The sequence below is a fragment of the Microcebus murinus genome, chromosome 16 (genome assembly GCF_040939455.1).
Source record: "Microcebus murinus isolate Inina chromosome 16, M.murinus_Inina_mat1.0, whole genome shotgun sequence".
Classification (NCBI taxonomy): Eukaryota; Metazoa; Chordata; class Mammalia; order Primates; family Cheirogaleidae; genus Microcebus; species Microcebus murinus.
Window position 1 is genome coordinate 67,222,170 of NC_134119.1, and position 22,059 is coordinate 67,244,228.

Below are 22,059 nucleotides of genomic sequence, written 5' to 3' on the forward strand. Positions count from 1 at the left end.
TGCGTGGTCTGTTTCGAGGGCGCCCCTTACAGGGTGGGCGGTGAGGGTGGAGCTGCTGTCTGTCGCGTCCCTGGCGCTGTCCCCGCGCTGAGCGCAGCGCCTGGCGGGCGGGAGATGCTGGGTAAGTATTTCTGGAATGAATGAAGGAGTGAATGAATGAATGAATGAACTCCCCGAGACGGGCGTGCTGGGCTGCGTGGCGGGCGCGCTCACTGAGGCCGCGCGGGCTGGGCGCGGAGCCCCTGGACTCTGCCCCGGCCCTGGCGCGCCGCCAGCGCAGGCCATCGCGCCCTCCCGCCCCGGGCGCGGGGTGGCTCCGGCCTCTCCCGCTGTCGGAGGCGTGGGCTGCAGCTGGGAGAACCGGCTGGGTGCTGCCCCTCCCCTTGGGCGGGCGCGGAGGTAGGCACCTGGCGGGCTCCCCGGGTGGCAGACGCCGCCGCCGCGCACACCTGGCCCCCTGCCGCCTGCTCCCTGCCGGTCCGCCCCGCCCCGCCCTAGCCCACCCGCCATGGACGGGCCCTCCGAGCCCCGGATTCCCGCGCTGTGGGACACCTACGAGGAAGACATCTCGGAGATCAGGTAAGGCCGGCCCCGTGCGCGCGCGCGCGCGCCGGGAGACCCCCCGTAGACCACGACGAGGTGGTCCGCGGGGAAGCCAGGGCCCGCGGCAAAGGTGGCCTCCGGCCTCCTGCAGCTTCGGACCCAGCCTGGACTTGGACGGCGGTGCTGGGCGGCCCGGCCCGGCGCCCCTGGGGTACAGGAGGCAGTGGGGACCCGGCTGTGCTGAGTCACCAGCTGAGATGCCCGAGGTACCCCTGCCCCTCTCAGGGCCTCAGTCTTGCTATCTGTGAAAGGGGTCCACAAGCCCTCGGCCTCCCAGCTAGAGGCGGGGACAAGAGGGAGCAGGGACAGCATAGTAGCTGCTCAGGAAACACAGGGACTGTTGTCCCCTGCTTCTCTGTGGGGCACCCCAAGCAAGCCTGTCAATAATGGGGGTGTCTCCCTCATGGGAGCTGAGGACGTGCCCCTGCTCTGTGTGGGGGAGGCTGGGAGAGCAGAGGTGGGGGAGGGGTGGGCTGCAGCTGGGTCCCGGGGCAGGCGCTGTGCGCTGGGGCTTGGGGGCCTGGAGGGTGGGCTCTGCGCCCTTCACCCCGGTAGGAGCCGTTAGGGCAGAGCAGTCCCCACCTCTCTGGGCGCGGTGTGACTCCTCTGTTCCCGGGCATGAGTCAGCCGCTGATAGCACCCGCTTTCCACATGGGGAAACTGAGGCTGAGAGGGAGAGTGACCTGACCACGATGACGCAGCAAATCTGACCCCCAGAATCTGTGGGTTCTCCCCCTCCTGACAGCCTTGGGGATACTCCTGTTATGCCCCTCCCAGTGGCTCCATCTCGAGGCCCAGAGAGGGCAGGCGGCCTGCCGGAGATCACACAGCGAGCTGCTGCCGGCCTCTCCAATCCCTTTATCTTGTGCTCTTGCTGAGCAACACTCTCCTGGTGCCCAGGCCCCTCCAGCCAGCCTGGGGTGTGAGGAGGGCGACAACCCAGCCCCGTCCCCACCACAGGGACCTCACTCCATTATACTATTTCTGGTCCCCCCTCCATCAGCCAGGAGCCGAGCGTGAGAGGCCCTAGAAAAGCATCTCTGCCTCTAGGGCTGACAGGAGCCCCAGGCTGACCCCAGTTGTGCCTGAGGAATGTCCCAGCATTCTCTACCCGACATTCCCCATCCAGGCCTGGGGCTCTGCAGTTCTTACCCCGAGAGACAAAGCAGCTTGGGTCCGGACCCGCCTCCGGCCGCTCCTTATCTCTGTCCTGCGCGGTGGTTGGCCACAAATCCCGAGTGACCTTGCCGAGTGTGTGGGCTCTGTGCGGTTATCTGCCCTCTGCAGACCTCAGTGTCCTTGTCTGAGACGGGGGTAAACGACTCCCACTTGTGCGCAGCCCCCTGGGTGGCGCCCCTGGGACCTCACCCCTCATGTGCTTCTGGAATCCCCTAGACCCAGAAGTGTGTCTCTCGAGAGCCTCGTCCTCCCTCCTGGGCCGGTTCCCCTGGGTGTCCCCTCCCCAGGCCCCGCAGAGGCTCGTGTCCCCGCTGGGCTCCCAGGATGCGTCTCGGGCCTACCCCACCCGTCACTGGGTCAGACGCAGGCTTCGTCCTCACCCCTACCTTCCCCTCTGCCCCTTAGCCTGCGGGTCCCCAAGCCCCAACTGGCCCCTGACTCTGCCCTGCCCCTCTGACCACCTCCCCCTGGAGCCTTGTCCCAGCCTCCCGTCCTCCCAGCCATCCTCAGCCTCAGCCCCCGCGGGCCCTGGTGCTGCGGCCTCACTCCCCCCGAAGCCCATCTCCTCCCTCACCTGAATTCCACCTACTACTACTACAGATGCCCAGACACGCTTCACTGCTCCCTGCCCCAGTGCCTTTGCACATCCATCTCCTTCCCGGGGGATTCCAGAGAGGTCTTTTCTAATCCCCAAATCCATCCCTGGCCCCTCCCCAGCTCAAGGCCCTTCTGTGGCTCCCCAGCACCCCTTTGGCCAAGAGAAGTCTTGCTCCCAGGCAGAAATACACAACAGAGATCACAGAGCTGCTCTGGTTTGACATGGGGGGTGGGCTGGGCTCCGGGGCCCCTCTCCTCTCCCCTCCTCTGCTTCCTGCACACCCACAGCCACGCGCTTGGTGGATGTGGCTCCAGCAGCCATCTGAGCGTGGCCCAGTGTGGCCCTGGCGCAGTCCCCACCCTCCCTGCTGCCTCCTGACCCCGTCCCACCCCACCCACAAGTAGGTCTAGAAGCCACCTGGCACCGACAGGCCTTTGCACGTGTAGTTCCCTCTGCCCTCTCCCCTTCATTTGCCAGATTCCTTCTCAGGCTTTAAGATGGGACAGGGGCAATTTACAACTCTTGGCTGGGGGACAATAGGGCGGGCCCACTCCCTGGATCAGGAATCTGGCCCCCGGGTGGCACGAAAACTGTTGACCTTTCATGACTAGGGACAGGACGTAGGGAAGTGTGAAAAAGACATCAAGAAGTGAGATGAATGAATGGAGGTGAGATTGGGCAACCTTTCAGCAGGAGCTTGTAGGATGAGTCAAAGTTGGGAGCCCGAGAGCAGGGCAGGGCAGAGGGACAGAGACTGCTTCCGGAAAATACCAGGCGGCCTGGCTCAGAGGAGGGGCTTTGAGCCAGCGGTGGAAACTCCCCACAGAGGCCCACCCGCAGAGGGACCAGCCTGGGTCTATTTCTCTAAGTCCCCAAAACCAGAGAAGCTAAACTGTACGTAATTTCAGAATACAGGCGTATGTAATTAAAATATATTATGTATCTCTTTTTTTTTTGAGACAGACTCTCATTCTGTTGCCCGGGCTAGAGTGCTGTGGCGTCAGCCTAGCTCACAGCAACCTCAGATTCCTGGGCTCAAGCAATCCTCCTGCCTCAGCCTCCCAAGAAGCTGGGACTACAGGCATGAGCCACCATGCCCGGCTCATTTTTTCTATATATTTTTAGTTGGCCAATTAATTTCTTTCTATTTATAGTAGAGACGGGGTCTCGTTTTTGCTCAGGCTGGTCTCGAACTCCTGACCTTGAGCGATCTTCCCACCTCGGCCTCCCAGAATGCCAGGATTACAGGCATGAGCCACCATACCAGGCCAAAATATATGTATATATCTTAAAAACAAAACAAAACGGGAAACTAACCAGGATTTAATTTGGGGTAGCAGCTGAGGGGGGTAGCCCAGAGATACTGACAACATGCCTGGCTTGGGATGTTTTACTTTATGGGGTTTGTTACAAAGCGTGCTTCATAAATTTGATGTGTGTCCCATGTGGGCTCAGAGGATACTCTGGACAAAGAAAACATTTTAAGAGCACAAAGTCAGGCACAGGAAGTAGGCACCAGAGCCAAGGTGGCGACAAGACCAGGGATCCTCCCTACGCATCCTCGGGGTGCTCCCTGTGCCGAGTGCCAGCTGGGCCACCTCATCTGATCCCCACAACCGGCCGAGATTAACTGCTGTAATCCTACTTAAAATCTGAGGCTCAGCGAGGTTCAGTGACTTGTCCAAGGTCACACAGCTGGCCAAGCGGGGCATAGCCAGGACTTGAACCAGGGAAGCCCGACTGTGTCACGCCCTGGACAGGAATTTGGGGATGTGCACGATCAGGAAGGAGCAGGACCCTGTCCAGCCAGCCGGGAGGCTCAGCGGTGCTCCTCCCCATTTCCCGGGTGTCGCCACCGCCACCGGAGAGGTCGGTCAAGGCCAGGCTGGCTTTTGGACCTGGGGCGGCCTTGGTGGCCAAGAATAGCTGCACTTGCCACTTCCCCCCACCCCCAACCCCTCTGATCTCGAGTCCCCAAGTCCCGCTCGGGCACTCTCTGATCTCTGCCTCTTTATGGCCGGGAGGGAGGAGGTGCCAGGTCAGGTTTTACAACCCCGGCCCCTCCTTCCTCGGGGAGGGCTGAGCCACCTGAATGATTTTAGGGCCACAGCCCTGCCAGTCACAGGGCTGCTTTTTCCGAGACGGGGGCTTCATAAGGTTTTAAACAATAAAGAAAGAATAAGTCGCTGGCCCTCGCTGTCTGGGTGGGATTTGGGAAGGCAGAATAGAGAACAGGCCTCTGGGCCCACGCTAGTAGATGCCAGGGCCTTGGTGACAATCAAGAAAAGATGCTCACGGCATCCCCACCCGCAGGGGACCCTGGCTTGGGGAGCCACGGGCAGGACACCTGTCTGCCTCTCCGTATGCACTTGCTCTCTGCAAGTTGTGCCTGGTGGCCCTGCCCAGGACCCATCTGGAAAGAACCGAGCAGCCACTTTGCCGCCAGGAGGCTGCTGGGGAGGGAGAGTGGGACCCAGGGGACTTCCCGTGACACCAGATGCCAGGGGAGAAGGGAGGCCCTGGTCTTGCTGGGACTTGGACCGGAGGCCCCTCTCAAGAGAGGTGTGGCCAGGTGACTCAGTGGGGTTGGGGGCCCCGAGGGTCAGGGAAAGCGGGGACCCTGCCCCTGCAGGCAGGAATGCCCGCAGGAAGGCAGCCCTGGGTTCGAGTCTCGCCCCTGTCGCTGATGACCTGGGCCCCGCCTGGCAGACAGGGCTGCTCTGGAGCCAAGCATGAGTGAAACGGGCCATGCAGCGCCGGGCCCTCCCGCTCTCTCTGCCGAGTCCTTGTTTGTGCTGTTTTCTTCTTTCCTCTTTCAATTGCTGCGACCCTTCCTGGAGCAGGAACTCAGGTGCAAGGAAGTGGGGGGACAGGGTGAAGGATGGTAACAGTGGCGACCGTCCTGAGCATTCGCCCTGAGCCAGGCCCTGCTCTGAGGGTTTTGTGTGGACGAGCTCGTTTGAGCCTCAGAACAGCCCTGGGAGGTAGCCAATGTCATGGTTCCCATTTTACAGATGGGAAAACTGAGGCCAGAGAGGATTCAGACAACTGGGATTACTACAGACATCCCACTCGCCCCCCATCCTAGAGAAAGGGACCAAACAAGTGCTTAGAACCACAGGAAGAGGCGGCCCCTCAATGGCCATTTCTTTTTTTTTTTTTGAAACAGAATCTCACTGTGTTGTCCGGGCTAGAGTGCCGTGCGTGGCGTCAGCCTAGCTCACAGCAACCTCAGACTCCTGGGCTCAAGGGATCCTCCTGCCTCAGCCTCCCGAGTAGCTGGGACTCCAGGCATGCGCCACCATGCCCGGCTAATTTTTTTCTGTATGTATTAGTTGGCCAATTAATTTCTTTCTATTTATAGTAGAGACGGGGTCTCGCTCTTGCTCAGGCTGGTTTCGAACTCCTGACCTCGAGCGATCCTCCTGCCTCGGCCTCCCAGAGTGCTAGGATTACAGGCGTGAGGTGTTGGCTGCCACCTCCTGGATGGCCGTTTCTTCACAGAGGGACTTGACACCCCCTGCGGGGCGGCTGGGTCTGGCCACCCCCCATGGCTACATAACATGAGCCCCAAACGTAAACATTTTCTAGTAGCCACATTTAAAAAAAAAAAAAAAAAGTAAAAGAAACAGGTGGGATTAATTTTAACTATTTATTTTATCTAACAGATCTGAAATATTATCATTTGCACATGCGATCAATTGAAAAATTTATCAGTGAGATCGTTTACCTTCTTTTTTTTTTTTATACTAAGCCTTTGAAATCGAGCGTGTGTTTTCTCAATTCAGACATTAACTTTCCCTCCGAAGCAGCCGGTTTGTGTTCACATGCCATCCACTTTACGGCTGACGAAGTCGCCTCCCAGGCCCAAGTTGTACCCGACCCAACCTGCTTTAAAAGATTTTCCCGTGTCTGAATTTGAGTATCAGTGTCACATCAGTAACAATGAAATGACATGAAAAATCCAGCTCCGCCACCCCGCTGGCCACATTTCAAGTGCTGGGGCAGCCACGTGTGTCCATTGGCTGTCCTGTTGGACATTTCTGTCCTTCCAGAAAGTTCTATGGGATGACTCAGCTCCAGGCTATGAGCGCTCCCAAGGGTGGGGAAAGGCACACAGTAGGAGCTTAATAAATGTCTGCTGGAAGGGGAGAGAGAGAGAGAGAGAGAAAGGAGGAGAGAAAACAGTGGAGGAAAGCCGCAGGCGACAGGGACAGCGCCTGCAGAGGCTCTGTGGTGTGGCAGAGCATGGAGCATTCGGGGAACAAGCAGAACTTCACAGGAAGAGCGGAACGACACTGGACACTCGCTGGCAGCCCAGCCAGAGCAGGACTCGCAGGGGAGGAGCCCTCGGGGAAACTGCGGGGCTTCAAGGGACAGAGCTGGGTCCTTAAACCGAAGGTGTGTCTCCCATAAGGTGGATATGGGTGAGACTCTTCACATCCCAGAGCCTCAGTCTCCCTCTCTCAAAAATGGGTCTATGGCTGGGCACGGTGGCTCACGCCTGTAATCCTAGCACTCTGGGAGGCCGAGGCGGGCGGATTGCTCGAGGTTGGGAGTTCGAAACCATCCTGAGCGAGACCCCGTCTCTACTAAAAATAGAAAGAAATTAATTGACCAACTAAAAATATATATACAAAAATAAAAATTAGCCGGGCATGGTGGTGCATGCCTGTAGTCCCAGCTACTCGGGAGGCTGAGGCAGGAGGATCGCTTGAGCCCAGGAGTTTGAGGTTGCTGTGAGCTAGGCTGACGCCACGGCACTCACTCTAGCCAGGGAAACAAAAAGTGAGACTCTGTCTCAAAAATAAAAATAAATAAAATGGGTCTATATCCTCACTATAGCAAAAAAAGAAAACACACACACACACACACACACACACACATATAGGCCCATAGCAAGCTCTTAGCTGGTTGCATGAGAATTGCATCCCATAATGTGAATTAAGCACCCTGCACACCTACCACCTGCTGGAGGTAAAATAAAAACCCAAGTCCTGGCGGGGAGCGGTGGCTCACGCCTGTAATCCTAGCACTCTGGGAGGCCGAGGCAGGAGGATCGCTCGAGGTCAGGAGTTCGAGACCAGCCTGAGCAAGAGCAAGACCTCCATCTCTACTAAAAAAATAGAAAGAAATTAATTGGCCAACTAAAAATATATAGAAAAAATCAGCCGGGCATGGTGGCGCATGCCTGTAGTCCCAGCTACTCGGGAGGCTGAGGCAAGAGGATCGCTTGAGCCCAGGAGTTTGAGGTTGCTGTGAGCGAGGCTGACGCCTCGGCACTCACTCTAGCCTGGGCAATGGAATGGGACTCTGTCTCAAAAAAAAAAAAAAAAAAAAAAAAACCAGACACCACGAGATGACAGTTCTAGAATATCCAAGATAGTGACGAAAAACCTCAGAACAGTGGTGGCCTCCGCCGATGGAGTGGGGACCGACTGGGAAGCCCACCAGGAAACTGCCTGGGAGGAGGGACTGTTCTGTATCTGATGGGAGCTGGACGGCCTGCGGGTTTGTCAAAATTCAGCTTTGTTTGATATATGCCTCTCCTCAAAAGGAAAATAATTTTGTATCAATGTTTACAAGGAATGAGATGGCTGCAGGTTAACCTGGAACGACTGTCACTATACATTCACTGAAAAACAAGCAAGTTGCAGAGAAAGGTGTGAAGTGTGATTGTGATATCAGTGTTGTTTAGAAGGAAGGGAAGGGGGAGGAGAGGGGGGAGGGGAGGGGGGGAGGGGAGGAACCTAAGAGCGGGCATGAGCTTCCTCCAGCGCAGGGAGGTCACACGCCAAAGTGGCAGTGCTGGCATCCTGGGAGGCTGGCCTGGCAGTGTTGGGAGACACTAGTAACCTATCAGCAAGCCTAGATGATCAGCAGATACAGAGATGTGATATAAGAATATATTTTCCTAATTAGATTTCCTAAAAACACAGAAAAATGCACGTGTGCCCCATCGAGGCAGTCTAGCAGATGTAATGAACATCCCCCCCCCATTTGGGGGGCTTCATGGAAGTTCATTGCAGGTTCACATTGCAGCCCCCACCCTGGCCCCAGCCGTGGGGTCTCCTGGTCAGAGCCCAGACTCTGCCATCTCCCTCCGGTGGCTCCCACGTCCCTGGAGTCACCTCTGACACCTGGCTCTGTCTCTTGCCTTTTTACTCCCTGTAATATCTCAGACGTCTGGCCAAATAAATGCCACCTCCTCTCCCGCAGCCGTCTATTCAAATATTTAAAACAGAAAAACGTTGCAAGAATTGCCCAGTGAGCACGCCTATACCACCCCCCCCAAGATTTTATTATACACAGTTACCTTGTCACATATCTGCGCACCCCTGTATCTGCCTGTGAGGCGTCTCAAAGTTGCAGACGTTAGAACATGTCACTGTAAACATTCCAGGCTGCATGTCATTAATCAGAGTTCAATATTTGTTTATGGTTTTTTTTTAAAATAAAAGTTTATATAGAGTAAGCTGCACAAATAAATCTAAAGTGTGCCAATTTTGAGAAATGCACGTTTAACCCAAATCCCCACGAAGATGCAAACGCCTTTTATTTACCCAACTCCCTGTTGTTTCTGACCTTCCCTCCAACAGCGTTGCAACGAATGACACCCGAGTGTATTTCACTGGGCACTTCCTCAAGGGGCGACTGTCTTGTCCATCAGTGTCTAGCCATCACGTGCATTTTTCATCTGACAGATGTAACGCAATGATGTCGGGGTGTCAGATGCCAGTTCTTTGAGGTGAGACACCCTACAGGGGGAGTTTGTGCTCCCTCTCAACTCCCCTGCTAGTGGAGAAGACAGATTCTTTTTTTTTTTTAAGTGACTTACAGATTCATAGAGAGGACAGATTTAAAGGCAACTGGCTGGGCACGGTGGTCCACACCTATAATCCCAGCAGCTTGGGAGTCCAAAGTGGGACAACTGCTTGAGCCCATGAGTTTGAGATCAGCCTGGGCAACATAGCAAGACCCTGTCTTTACAAAAAAGTTATTTTCATTTGGCTGGGCGCTTGAGCCTGGGAATTTGAGGTGCAGGGAGCTATGATGACATCACTGCGCTCTAGCCTTGGGAGACAGAGCAAGATCCTGTCTCAAAAAAAGGAAGGCAAAGGCAACAGACAAAGAAAATAGTTACTAAGTATTAAGAGGGCCACGGAAGAAGGGAACAGGATGCTGAGAAGGGCAGTAATGTGCATGGGGGTGGGAGGTCACTTGCTTTAGCCGAGGTGGCCTCATCTGGGAAGGGGAGGAAGGAGCCGGCCGTGGGTCATTTAAACTCTGCCAAATGGTCTCCCAAAGGGGCTCTGCCAGGCACACGCCGGCTGAGTTTCTCTGCGCTCCGGCCAAGGGTGAGTCATCCTGCCGCGGCTGAGCTGGGCACGCTTGCCCAGATGGGCTGCAAGTGGAGGCCGGTCAGGAGGCGAGGAGGGGACTCCTGCCCGAGAGCATGGTGGCCCAGGCCAGCGGCACGGCGCTCGCTGCACAGAGTGTTCTGGGAGTGAGGAGCGCTGAGCCCCGGGCAGCTTGGGGGAGTCTTGGCAGTGCTCCCCAGAGGGAGGCGAGCTGTCCACAGGCGCCTGCGGGGCTTGAGTCAGCACGGAGGAACTCATCATGTGCCCAGTCGAGTCCCTGGAAGGGGCGGGGGGTCACGGGAGCCCAGAGCTCCCAGCTCCAGCCCCAACGGACCCCAGCACCCCCTGGCCCCTTCTGCGTCCTTTGCCTACACTGTCCCCTCCCCTTTGTGACACACTGCTCCTGCCCTGAGCCCCCCTCACGTCTTTGCTCAATGTCACCTCCCCAGAGGGGCCTCCCCGATTCCATTCATCTAAAATTGTGTTGGCTCACGCCTGTAATCCCAGCACTTGGGAGTTCGAGACCAGCCAGGGCAACCTAGCAAACCCCTGGGCAACATACAATAATTTTTTAAAAAATGAGCCGGGCATGGTGGCGCCTTCCCATAGTCCCAGCTACCGGGGAGGCTGAGGCAGGGGGATCACGTGAGCCCAGGAGTTCGAGGTTACAATGAGCTATGATTGGGCCACCGCACTCCAGCCTGGTGACAGAGCAAGCCCCTGTCTCTGAAAAAATAAAAGAAAATGGCAGCCGGGCCTCCACGATCCTCAACCCCCAGAGGCTTCCGTTTTATGCTGTCCCCTTCTGCTAGATGACATTTCCAATGCTAGCTGTTAGCGTCATCATTCACGGATCGTAGCCTGCAGCGGGGATTTCGGGCTGTTGCGTTCACTGTCGCAGTCCCCGGCGCCTGGCACATAGTAGGTGCTCAGTGAGTGTTTGTGGGGTGAATGAATGCATTTGCTGTATTCAAGCAAAAAGGCCTGTCTTTGGGTATCCGATCGGGGTGTCCCTGGATTAGAGGCCCCGGTGTGCCTCCTCTGTGCCCCAGCCCCCACGGGAGGCCAGAGGGGGCTGGAGGACCGCCAGCCCCAGGCGGGGCCGTGGCAGAGGCCGGAACTGCCACTCTGCACATCCCTAGGTGGCCAAGAGGGACGCTGGCCAGCTCACATCTTGTCATCCTAAATGGCTCCTGGGCGTTAAGCGTTTGTTTCCACGAACGATGCTTTTAAAAATATAATCACGTGGTGAGATGGCGTTTCGGAGGGGAGGTGCGTGATTTTGGGAATTCTAGCCCAGGTGGAGCCGTGCGCGACCTCCGCCGCAGGCAGGGCGCAGAGCTGCCCATCTCCCCAGACAGCTGTCTCGCACTGTCCCTGTCCTCACGCCCTGCCCCATCTCTGACCCCGCCACCGCTGAGCGGCCTGCTCTCCGTCCCTACGTATTTTCTTTGCAAAAGTGTCACTGTATTAGTTTCCTGTTGCTGCTGAAAGAAATGACCACAAAAAAAGGGGCTTCAAACGACACCACTGTCCTCTCTCCCGGTCTGAGGGCAAGTGCCAAAGAGGTCTGGCTGCAGCAAAAGTGGCGTGTCCGCAGGGCTGTCCGCTCTGCGGGACGGGGGCAGGGCCCATCTCCTGGCGTCCAGAGGCCACCCAAGGTCCCTGGCTCCCGGCCCCTCCAACCTCCCGTGATCCGGCGGCAGCGTGGCCTGTCCCGACCGCTCTCTGCCCTCTGCCTCTGCGGTCACACCCCCCTCTGGCCCTGAGGCTCTGAGAAGAAGGACCCTTATTATTTTTATTTATTTATTTATTTTTTTGCCACCAAGTCTCACTTTGTTGCCCAGGCTAGAGTGAGTGCCGTGGTGTCAGCCCAGCTCACAGCAACCTCAAACTCCTGGGCTCAAGCGATCCTCCTGCCTCAGCCTCCCGAGTAGCTGGGACTACAGGCATGGGCCACCATGCTCGGCTGATTTTTTCTATATATATTAGTTGGCAATTAATTTATTTCTCTTTATAGTAGAGACGGGGTCTCGCTCTTGCTCAGGCTGGTTTCGAACTCCTGACCTCGAGCAATCCACCCGCCTCGGCCTCCCAGAGTGCTGGGATTACAGGCGTGAGCCACCGCGCCCAGCCCTTATGATAACTCGGGGCCCACCCGGATACTCCAAGCTCGTCTCCCCGCCCCAAGATCTCAGCATAATCACATCTGCGAAGTCCCTTCTGCCACGTGATGGGACAGACGCACAGGAGCCAGGCACCTTTGGGGGCCACGATTGAGCCCCCGACAGTCACAGAAATGGAATTGCACAGACCGCAACCCTCTGAGCCTGGCTTCTGTCGCTCAGCGTGGTGCCTTTGAGATCCTTCTGCGTGGTCCTGGGGACTGGTGACTTGTTCTTTTTTTGTGGCTGGGGAGCGACTCTTGCATGGCTTGCAGGTACCGCTGTTTCGGGGCAGGGGCGGAGGGTTTAGAGTGGAGTCTCGCTATTGCCCAGGCAGGACTTGAACTCCCGGCCTCCCGCCCCAGCCTCCTGGCTGGGTCCGTTTCTCTGTGTTCACCCGTGGAAGGCTTTGGCCATTCTGGATCGAGCAGCTATAAACACGAGCGCGAGGACGCTTGTGGGAACATAGGTTTCCGTTTATTTTGAATAAACACCCAGGAGGGACAGTGAGTTTGTTTTAAAAGCTTTGATTATATTAAGACACTTCCTGGAGACTTATTAATACATAATATAATAGGAATAAGGTCCTGAGAGTTAGATCTGCACACGTCGTGCGGTGGTGGCGGAGACTTAGTGACGTTACGTGAGGTCAAACTCGTGTCTTCCCGGCCAGCCACAGCCCCGGCCCAGAAGAGACGCACCCGGGAGGAGCCACCCCGTGGCACCGGGCGGTTAAGGCCGCACATTGTGGAGCCACACTGCCTGGGTTCCAGTCCCGGCTCTGCCCTGGGCAGCTGTGTGACATTAGCCAAGTGACTCTCCTTCTCTGTGCCTCCATTTCCTCATCTGTAAAATGGGAACAGTAATACCACCCACCTCCTAGGGTCGTTGAGAGAATAAATGAGTTTAAGGCACATTCCGTTCCGGGGAGGACGGTGAGAGCGAGTGCCACTTAGCGTCACTTTCATTCCTGCAACAAATACCGATCAGGGGCCGCCTCAGTGCCAGGCTCGCTGGGATTTTTTTTGTCACCCAGCCTAGAGTGCAGTGGCACAATCATAGCTCATTGTGACCTTGAACTCCTGGGCTTGGACCATCCTCCCTCCTCAGCCTCCCGAGTAGCTGGGATTACAGGCACAGGCCACCACACCAGGCTAATTTTTAATTTTTTTATTTCTTGTAGACACAGGGTCTTGCTATGTTGTCCAGGCTGGCCTCAAACTCCTGGCCTCAAGTGATCCTCTTGCCTTGGCCTCCCAAAGTGCTGGGATTACAGGAGTGAGCCACCAGGCCTAAAACCATTTAAAAAATATCCCTGGGTTCATGGAGTTTACACGCAAGCAGAGAGGACAGGCAGTGTGATCTGTCAACTGCAGAGCAGCTCAGGCGATGGCAGAGGGAGGGACAGCGGAGCAGGATAAGCGGGTGGGTGGGTCTCATGGTAAACAGGGTGGTCGGGGAGGCCTCATGACAAAGGGTGACCTTGGAGCAGAGGTGAGGGCAAGAGTCATGGGACTGAATGGAAGACAAAAGCGGGGACAGCCAGTGCAAAGGCCCTGTGGCAGCACCAGGCTTGAAATGGAGGAGGAACGTGAGGAGGCCGGGTGGCTGCAGCTGAGTGAGCGAAGAGGCGAGGGTAGGAGCGGAAGGCAAAAGAGGACACGGGGGCAGGTCATGAGCGGCTTTGTGGGTCACCGTGAGGACTTTGCTTTTACTTTGAGTAAGAAGGAGCCACAGGAGGGTCTGAGCATCGGAGGGACCGGAGCCGACTCAGGCTCGAACTCGATCCCTCTGGCTGCCGCGCGGGGAGAGCTGACTGGTCTCGGGGGCCCGGGGTGGCAGCAGGGAGACTGCCGAGAAGGTGACTGTGGCCATCCAGGCGAGAGGCTATGGTGGCTTTTAATCTTTACAAAGTTGCTTCCTAGCTTCCTTCTCCAGATGAGGAAACTGAGGCACAGAGAAGTTAGGCCATGTTTTCGAGCTCATGCAGCTGCTTGGTAGCAGAGCCTGGGTTCAAATCCAAGTGGCCAACTTCAGCCCAGCCTCCTTCCCCACTGCCAGGGCTGGGCTGCTCGGAGGAGCGACTGAGCCCCCATCACTAGGAGCTCCGAACTGGGGACAGGTCTGGTTAGTGCTCGCCTGTTGCGTGTCGGGCACTGGGGAGGAAACGTGGAATGAGAAAGACACAGAGAGAAGGGTAGAGGCTCATGGACAGGTTTTTAATGAAACTTCCTATGAAGGCTGCTGTGTGACCTTTGGGAACTATACTAACCTCTCTGGGCCTCCATTTCTTCTGGCACGAAGTGGTGCTCTCACTACCTACCTCCTGGGATTCCTGGTGAAGGCATGTCAGAAGTATGCAGATGCTTCCAGAAAGCAGGGAAAGTGGGCGTGACCACAGCTGGTGTCTGCAGGAAGGAGGCCAGGTGTGGCCATGCCCTGAGGACCCCAGGAGCCAGGGGAGGGGCGGGGCCAGCACTGGGTGTAGAGAGACCCTCTGTGGCCCTGTGGGAGATGGGGCAAGGGACACACTGGGAGGGGGCGGGACGGGGAGGAGGCTGGGTTGAGGGTCGGGTGGGGAGGTTGGGCCTCTTAGAGTCGCATGTCCTGGGTCTCCCAGGCAGGGCCGGCCAGTCACCTGCCAGGAGGCTGGTCGCCCAGCCGAGCTCTGCCCGCTGTTCCTGCTGCCCGTCTGTCGCCGGCTCAGTTGCCACCTTCATTCCTCTGCTCAAATGGAGCGATGGCTGCACTTGACCCTGGACGTGGTTTGTGAGGACAGAATGGGCCTGCGACCCAGGCAGAGGAGAGGCCCCTGCGGCCAGATTCCACGTGCAGGGCGGGGAGACAAGGCGCCTGGCGGCAGTGACAGGACACGCGGCGGGAGCTCAGGGGCTGACGCAGGGCGGGCGGGGCTCACACCTGCAGGGGAACAGCAGCTGCAAAGGCGGGAGGTGGGACTAGAGCTCAGAGCGTTTGTTGGGGGGGCCTTGGCTGCAGTGTGGGGTACATGGCACAGGAGGGACCGGGAGAAACACTGTCTACAGGGCTGAGGGGCCACAGCAGCCCGGGTTCAAATCCAGCTCTGCTCCATCCTTGCAGTGTGGCCTTGGCTAAATCGCGCCCCTACCCCAACCCTGAACCTCCATATTCTTTTTTTTTTGATCCAGAGTCTCACTCTGTTGCCCAGGCTAGAGTGAGTGCCGTGGCCTCAGCCTCCCGAGTAGCTGGGACTACAGGCATGAGCCACCATGCCCGGCTAATTTTTTCTATATATATTTTTAGTTGGCCAATTAATTTCTTTCTATTTATAGTAGAGACGGGGTCTCGCTCTTGCTCAGGCTGGTTTCGAACTCCTGACCTCCAGCAATCCAATCCACTTGCCTCGGCCTCCCAGAGTGCTAGGATTACAGACGTGAGCCACTGTATATTCTTGTCACCTGCAGATAGAGCCCAACTCTGCCCCCTCGCGCCATGACAGTTATTCATGGAGCTGCTGGTCGTTCCGGGCTCAGCGCGTGGGTGCAGTGACAAGGTTTAGACACTGTCTCCTGGGCGGGGCCAGGATTTGGCAGCCTTGAATGTCCCCATGCAGCACCCAGGGCTGAGAACCACCGAGGCAGGTGGAAGGATATGACAAGTGCTCTTTGATTTTCCTCTCCTTTTGTGCTAGTAACCCCATTCATTCATTCATTCACACATTCATTCATTCCACCAAATACCCGTGGAAGCCCAGCACCGTGGGTTCCACCCCGGCCTCCTGGGGTGGCACTGGGACCCTCAATTTGGGGACTGTAAGTGCGAGGAGAATGAGCAGGCCGCCCTCGTATTCATTCATGCATCCATTCATTCAGGGACTCCTGAGGCTCGGCACAGGATCTTTTCCTCCTTGGGGTCGCAGTTCTCCTCTCCTGCAAACCGGGGAGGAGGTTTCTCCACCCAGGAGCAGTCCGGTCACATCAAAGACCAAAATGATGCTAAACAGAGCTTCCGTTCCCCGAGCACTTAGCAAGAGCCAGGCGCTTAAAACACGTTATCCCTTTTAATCCCTCGAGTAGGATTAAAACCTTGAGAAAGAGATTGCAGCTGTCCTCATGTGACAGATGAGGAAACTGAGGCTCAAAGAGAGGCGCCATCCCTGCCCAGGGCACAGGAAGAGCACGTGTGACCTATGGAAGCAGAGCCAAGGCCCAGCCCGCAGGCACTTAGCTGCTAATCTGCCCGGAAACCGATGACGTCACAGCCCCTGCCTGGTAACCAGTGACATCACGAATTCCACTCCCACGCTCAGCCTATGGGCTGGCTGATGACGTCACTGAACAAATAAAGTAATTACAGTTTACTGGAGACCTACTGTGTGCCACACCCCGTGCGAGGCAGCCAGGCCCTCCTCGGAGCTCACACGGGGCTCGGGGACGACCCTGTGACTGCGCGTAATAATGGGAATCATTTTAGCTCAGATATAGTGAATGCAGACTGCGAGCCAGCCTCTATTTTAACCATTCTTATCCTCTTGCAATCCCTATTTTTAAAAATTTGACAAATACATAGTGCTTACTCCGTGCCAGGCAGGGTTCTGAGGATTTTACATGCCCGCAACGACCCCATGAGGCTATGTGACCCCAGGCAGAGGGCACAGGTGTGCAGCTATGTCCTGCTGCTGCTCCAAGCCTTAACCTAGTCCCAGGTGTCAGCGACAACTCCCTGTCCCCTCAGTCGCGGACGCTGGTGGGGAGCTTCAGGAAAGGCACCCCAGCCCCCTGGGCAAATGGAAGCCTTCCATGGGCTTTGGTTTCCTTCTCTGTCACCTGGGCACATGACAAGGAACTAACAGAAAAGGCCTCTGTACGTCAACAGGGTTTTCAACCTCATTGGACCCAACATCTCACCTCATTTTGACTAAAAGCAATTAGGGGGTGGGTGCGGTGGCTCATGCCTACAATCCCAGCATGGCTGTGACGACACCACTGCACTCTACTCCAGGGAACAGCCTGCGACCTTGTCTCAAAAAAAAATTTATTTTTGGCAGAGCGCAATGGCTCACGCCTGGGAGGCCGAGGCGGGCGGATTGCTCGAGGTCAGGAGTTCGAAACCAGCCTGAGCAAGAACAAGACCCCGTCTCTACTAAAAATAGAAAGAAATTAATTGGCCAACTAATATATATAGACAAAATTAGCCGGGCATGGTGGTGCATGCCTGTAGTCCCAGCTACTCGGGAGGCTGAGGCAGGAGGATCACTTGGGCCCAGGAGTTTGAGGTTGCTGTGAGGTAGGCTGATGCCACGGCACTCTAGCCCAGGCAACAGACTCTGTCTCAAAAAAAATTTTTTTTTCTTCTTTTTAAAGTAATTTTGTTTAAATAGGAAGAGTATTTTTTTCCCTTTCATTTTTTATGCATTCATTCACTGAATATTTTATCGAAGTAAAACTCACACAAGGCTGGGCGTGGTGGCTCACGCCTGTAATCCTAGCACTCTGGGAGGCTGAGGCGGGCGGATCGCTCGAGGTCAGGAGTTCGAAACCAGCCTGAGCGAGAGCGAGACCCCGTCTCTACTATAAATAGGAAGAAATTAATTGGCCAACTAATATATATAGAAAAAATTAGCCGGGCATGGTGGCACATGCCTGTAGCCCCAGCTACTCGGGAGGCTGAGGCAGGAGGATCGTCTGAGCCCAGGAGTTGGAGGTTGCTGTGAGCCAGGCTGACGCCACGGCACTCACTCTAGCCTGGGCAACAAAGTGACACTCTGTCTCAAAAAAATAAAAAAAAAATAAAAACCTCACACGAGTGCCATGCACAGAGCTTTAGTCAACAGCCCGGTGAATTTTGCAAAGTGGGCACAATGTAGATCAGCCCCCCTGTCTGTCCTCCCCGCCACCCCCCACCGACACGGAGAAACACCTTCCTGCTCTTTAATGCCATGGATGACTTTTTCCTGATTCTGAATTTCCCATCGTGGGAAACCGACTGCGTAGACTCCTGTCTCCCGCACACTCCACCAACATTATTATGTTTCTGACTTTCATCTGTGTGGTCCGACCCAAACCTTCTCTAGATAGCAGATGTTCGCAGTGTCCGCTCCAACCGCCCTGAAACGAAATTCATAGACAACATAAACAACCCACGCCCACATTTTTTTTAAGTTCAGTGTTATCGCCCTAAGCGTGCTATAGAAGGGACAAAAATGGAAAGTAGAACAGTATGGGGGAAAAGACGGGCGGTCCGAGATGTGTCTCGTACCATTGGGAGGGAGTTGCCCTTGCAAACAAGAATTATTTCCTGCCACAGCAACAGTAGGTAGAAGGAATGTTTATTGCAAAAGAAGAAAGAAATCACAGCAAATTGTTTCATTTTGAAAGCTGATGTTACCTTCAAACGTCCCTGAAAAACAACAGACTGGCTTCTGGCTGCACCCGCCTCAAATCTGTCTCTTCTTCCACTGTATATGTGAGGAGGCATGGGGGTGGGGGGACACGTCCCCACCTTCCTGTCCCTGTGCCCCACCAAGCAATTCCTGCACCCAGCCAGCACTTGGCAGCTTAACTATATGCAGAAGGGACTGCAGGCCTCAGAAATAGCCTACAAAAGCCCAGCAAAAGGTATCTCCATGGCTGGGTGTGGTGGCTCACGCCTGTAACCCTAGCACTCTGGGAGGCCGAGGCGGGCGGATGGCTCGAGGTCACGAGTTCGAAACCAGCCTGAGCAAGAGCGAGACCCTGTCTCTACTATAAATAGAAAGAAATTAGCTGGACAACTCAAAATATATATAAAAAATTAGCCGGGCATGGTGGTGCATTCCTGTAGTCCCAGCTACTCGGGAGGCTGAGGCAGGAGGATCGCTTGAGCCCAGGAGTTAGAGGTTTCTGTGAGCCAGGCTGACGCCACGGCACTCACTCTAGCCTGGGCAACAGAGTGAGACTCTGTCTCAAAGAAAATACATTAATTAAAAAAGGTATCCCCAACTCCTCTTGCCCTTAGCCAGGTCCCCCAAATCTCTTTCGTGTGCCACAGACAGGAGCCCCCGGGGAGTTGGGATGGAAAGAAACTGTAAAGGTAACCGATTGCTCTTGGAACATCTCACTTTGGAAATTTGGACTCACCGGCCTGGCTGCGTGAACAAATCGCAGGCTTTGGAAGGGCAGTTTGCACGGGGGGCTCGAAGCTTCGTGCCAAAGTGGCTTGGAGTCGGGGGTCTCCCGAGGGGGTCCTGCTGCTCTGCAGCTGCTCAGGGCTGAGCAGGGCACCCCACATTTTACAATGGGGGGTGACTTAGCATCTCCCTCCAGGGCTGGGGTGAAGAGTAAATGTAGGGAAAGCTCCAAGCCGCACTTTGCCCATGCAAAGGGCTCCTCGTCCCCCCCGCTGTGTGGCTTTGGGCAAGTCACTCAACCTCTCTGTGCCTCGCTTTCTGTATCCCTGAAGCGGGGATAATAATAATCGCGGCTCCTTAGGATTGTGAGCGCCGTTGTGGGGGTCAGTGAGCCACCCCCACTTTGCAGATGAGGAAGCGGGGCTCAGAGGGAGGAAGCCCCCTGCCAGGGCTGGAGGGCCCCTCGCCCACCTCGTTGCTCTCCCTCGCCCTTCCACAGCCAGAAGCTGCCCGGGGAATACTTCAGGTACAAAGACATCCCCTTCCCCATCGGCCTGTACTCCCCGGAGAGCATCAGCCTGGCGGAGAACGCCACCGACGTGCGGGACGACGACATTTTCATCATCACCTACCCCAAGTCAGGTACCTGCTGGGCAGGGCCGGGGCCGGGGGCCGGGGGCTGGGGGCCAGGGGCTGGGGCGGGGCGGGACAGAAGATGAGGAGGGAACACCAGGCAGGCAGGGATGAGGAGGGGCGTGGGTGTGTTCAGAACCCGGTGAGCTTGGCCTGCGCTCCCAGGAGCACCTTCCCCAGGTACCCCCTGGCTCACACCTCCCTCCTCACGCAGCTCCTCCCTGGCCCAAACGCGCCCCCATCTCGGCCAGCCCTCCCTGCTGTCACCTTCGCCCTCTACTTTTATCCATAGCAGTTACTGCTTCCAGCCACTGTGTCATTTTTTTTTTTTTTTTTTGAGACACAGTCTCACTCTGTTGCCCAGGCCAGAATGAGTGCTGTGGCGTCAGCCCAGCTCACAGCAACCTCCAACTCCTGGGCTCAAGCGATCCTCCTGCCTCAGCCTCCCAAGTAGCTGGGACTACAGGCATGCACCACCATGCCCGGCTAATTTTTTCTATATATTTTTAGTTGGCCAATTAATTTGTTTCTATTTTTAGTAGAGACGGAGTCTCACTCTTGCTCAGGCTGGTTTCGAACTCCTGACCTTGAGTGATCCTCCCTCCTCGGCCTCCCAGAGTGCCAGGATTACAGGCGTGAGCCACCGCGCCCGGCCTAGAGCACAAGTTTTCAATGCAGATGAAATTCATTTGTCAGTCTGTACTTTTATGAATCATGCTTTCATTCTGTACCTAAGAAATCTGTGCCTAACCCCTTGTCACATAGATGTCCTCTATGTTTTCTTGTAGAAGTTTTATAAGTTTAGATTTTAAATTTAAATCCATGATCCATTTTAAGCTAGTTTTAAAATATGATATTGGGTATAGATCCAGGTTCTTTCTTTGTTCGCACATGGATGTCCAATTATTCCAGCTTCTTTTTAAAATTTAAAATGCATTCATCTTTCTCTTAAAAAGTAATCCATTGGTGGGGGGGGTGCGGTGGTTCACTCCTATAGTCCCAGATACTCGGGAGGCTGAGGCAGGAGGATCGCTTGAGCCCAGGAGTTTGAGGTTGCTGTGAGCTAGGCTGACGCCACGGCACTCTAGCCCAGGCAACAGAGTGAGACTGTCTCAAAAAAAAAAAAAAAAATTGCATTCATAGTTAAAATTCAAGAGTTAGGGTTAGGATTAATCTTTTGTACAGATTAACAATGAAAGATCTCTCTCCTTCTGCAATAACTCCTGTGTATCCTTCCAGAATTTGCATGTACAGGCAAAAATGTACATAAATTTTTTTCCCTTAAAAGTTAACGTTTATATACACCATTCTGCATATTGGTTTTGTTCATGTTTTCTTTTTCCTTGACATCATCTCATCTTAGAACTATAAACAAAGGGCTTCCTGGGTTGTTGGTTTTTTTTAACAGTTCCATAGTATTTCATGACATTGAATGTACAATAATTCATTTTAACCAGTTCCTGACTAGTGAATATTTAGTAATTTCCAATCTTCTGTGGCTGGGCGCAGTGGCTCATGCCTGTAATATCAGCACTTTGGGAGGCCAAGGCAGGAGAATCCTTGAGCCCAGGGGTTCGAGACCAGCCTGGGCAGCATAGTGAGACTCTATCTCCACGAAACATAAAAAAACTTAGCCTGGTGTGTTGGCACATGCCTGTAGTCCCAGCTACTCTGGAGGCTGAGGCAGGAGGATCGCTTTAGCCCAACAGTTGGAAGGAGTGGTGAACTATGATCACACCACAGCACTCTAGCCTAGGCAACAGAGCAAGCTCTATCTCAAAAAAAAAAAAAAAAAAAAAAAAAATCCAATCTTTTGCCTTTATACGCAATGTGAACTTTATACACAATGTTGTACCTTGTACATGAATCACTTACCTGTGCATGAATTTATCTGTAGATATCTGTAAACTACTAGATATTAAACGGCTTGGCCAAAGGTTCTATGCATTTGTAATTTGGATAGATACAGCTAAATTTCCCTCCATAGAAGTTGTAGAAATTTGTTCTCTTGACAGTAGGGTATGAGAGGGCCTGTCCTGTTTCCAACATCATCACAAACATCATGAATCTGGATTTTTTTTTTTTTTTTTTTTGGAGACAGAGTCTTGCTCTGTCACCCAGGCTAGATTGCAGTGGCGTCAGCCTAGCTCACAGCAACCTCAAACTCCTGGGCTCAAGCAATCCTCCTGCCTCAACCTCCCGAGTAGCTGGGACTAGAGGTACTCGCCACTGTGCCCAGCTAATTTTTCTATTTTTAGTAGAGATGGGATCTCACTCTTGCTCAGGCTGGTCTCGAACTCCTGAGCTGAAGCCATCCTACCACCTTGGCCTTTCAGAGTGCTAGGATTACAGGCATGAGCCACCTCGCCCAGCCTTGGTTGACGTCTTAATTTGAGATCTCTGGACTTGTCATTCTGATTGTGGCTTTAATGG

The 22,059-nt window shown here is 54.9% G+C and overlaps 1 protein-coding gene across 1 annotated transcript in view; it reads left to right on the plus strand.

The window, feature by feature from the left end:
* Positions 1-337: 337 nt before the first annotated feature.
* Positions 338-22,059, plus strand: part of SULT2B1 (sulfotransferase family 2B member 1) — a 33,243-nt gene continuing 11,521 nt past the window's right edge. The window contains exons 1-2 of the mRNA XM_012754416.3: positions 338-579; positions 19,493-19,635. Coding sequence (XP_012609870.2) covers positions 509-579; positions 19,493-19,635 — 214 coding nt within the window. The 5' untranslated portion in view covers positions 338-508. The remainder of the gene's footprint in view (positions 580-19,492; positions 19,636-22,059) is intronic.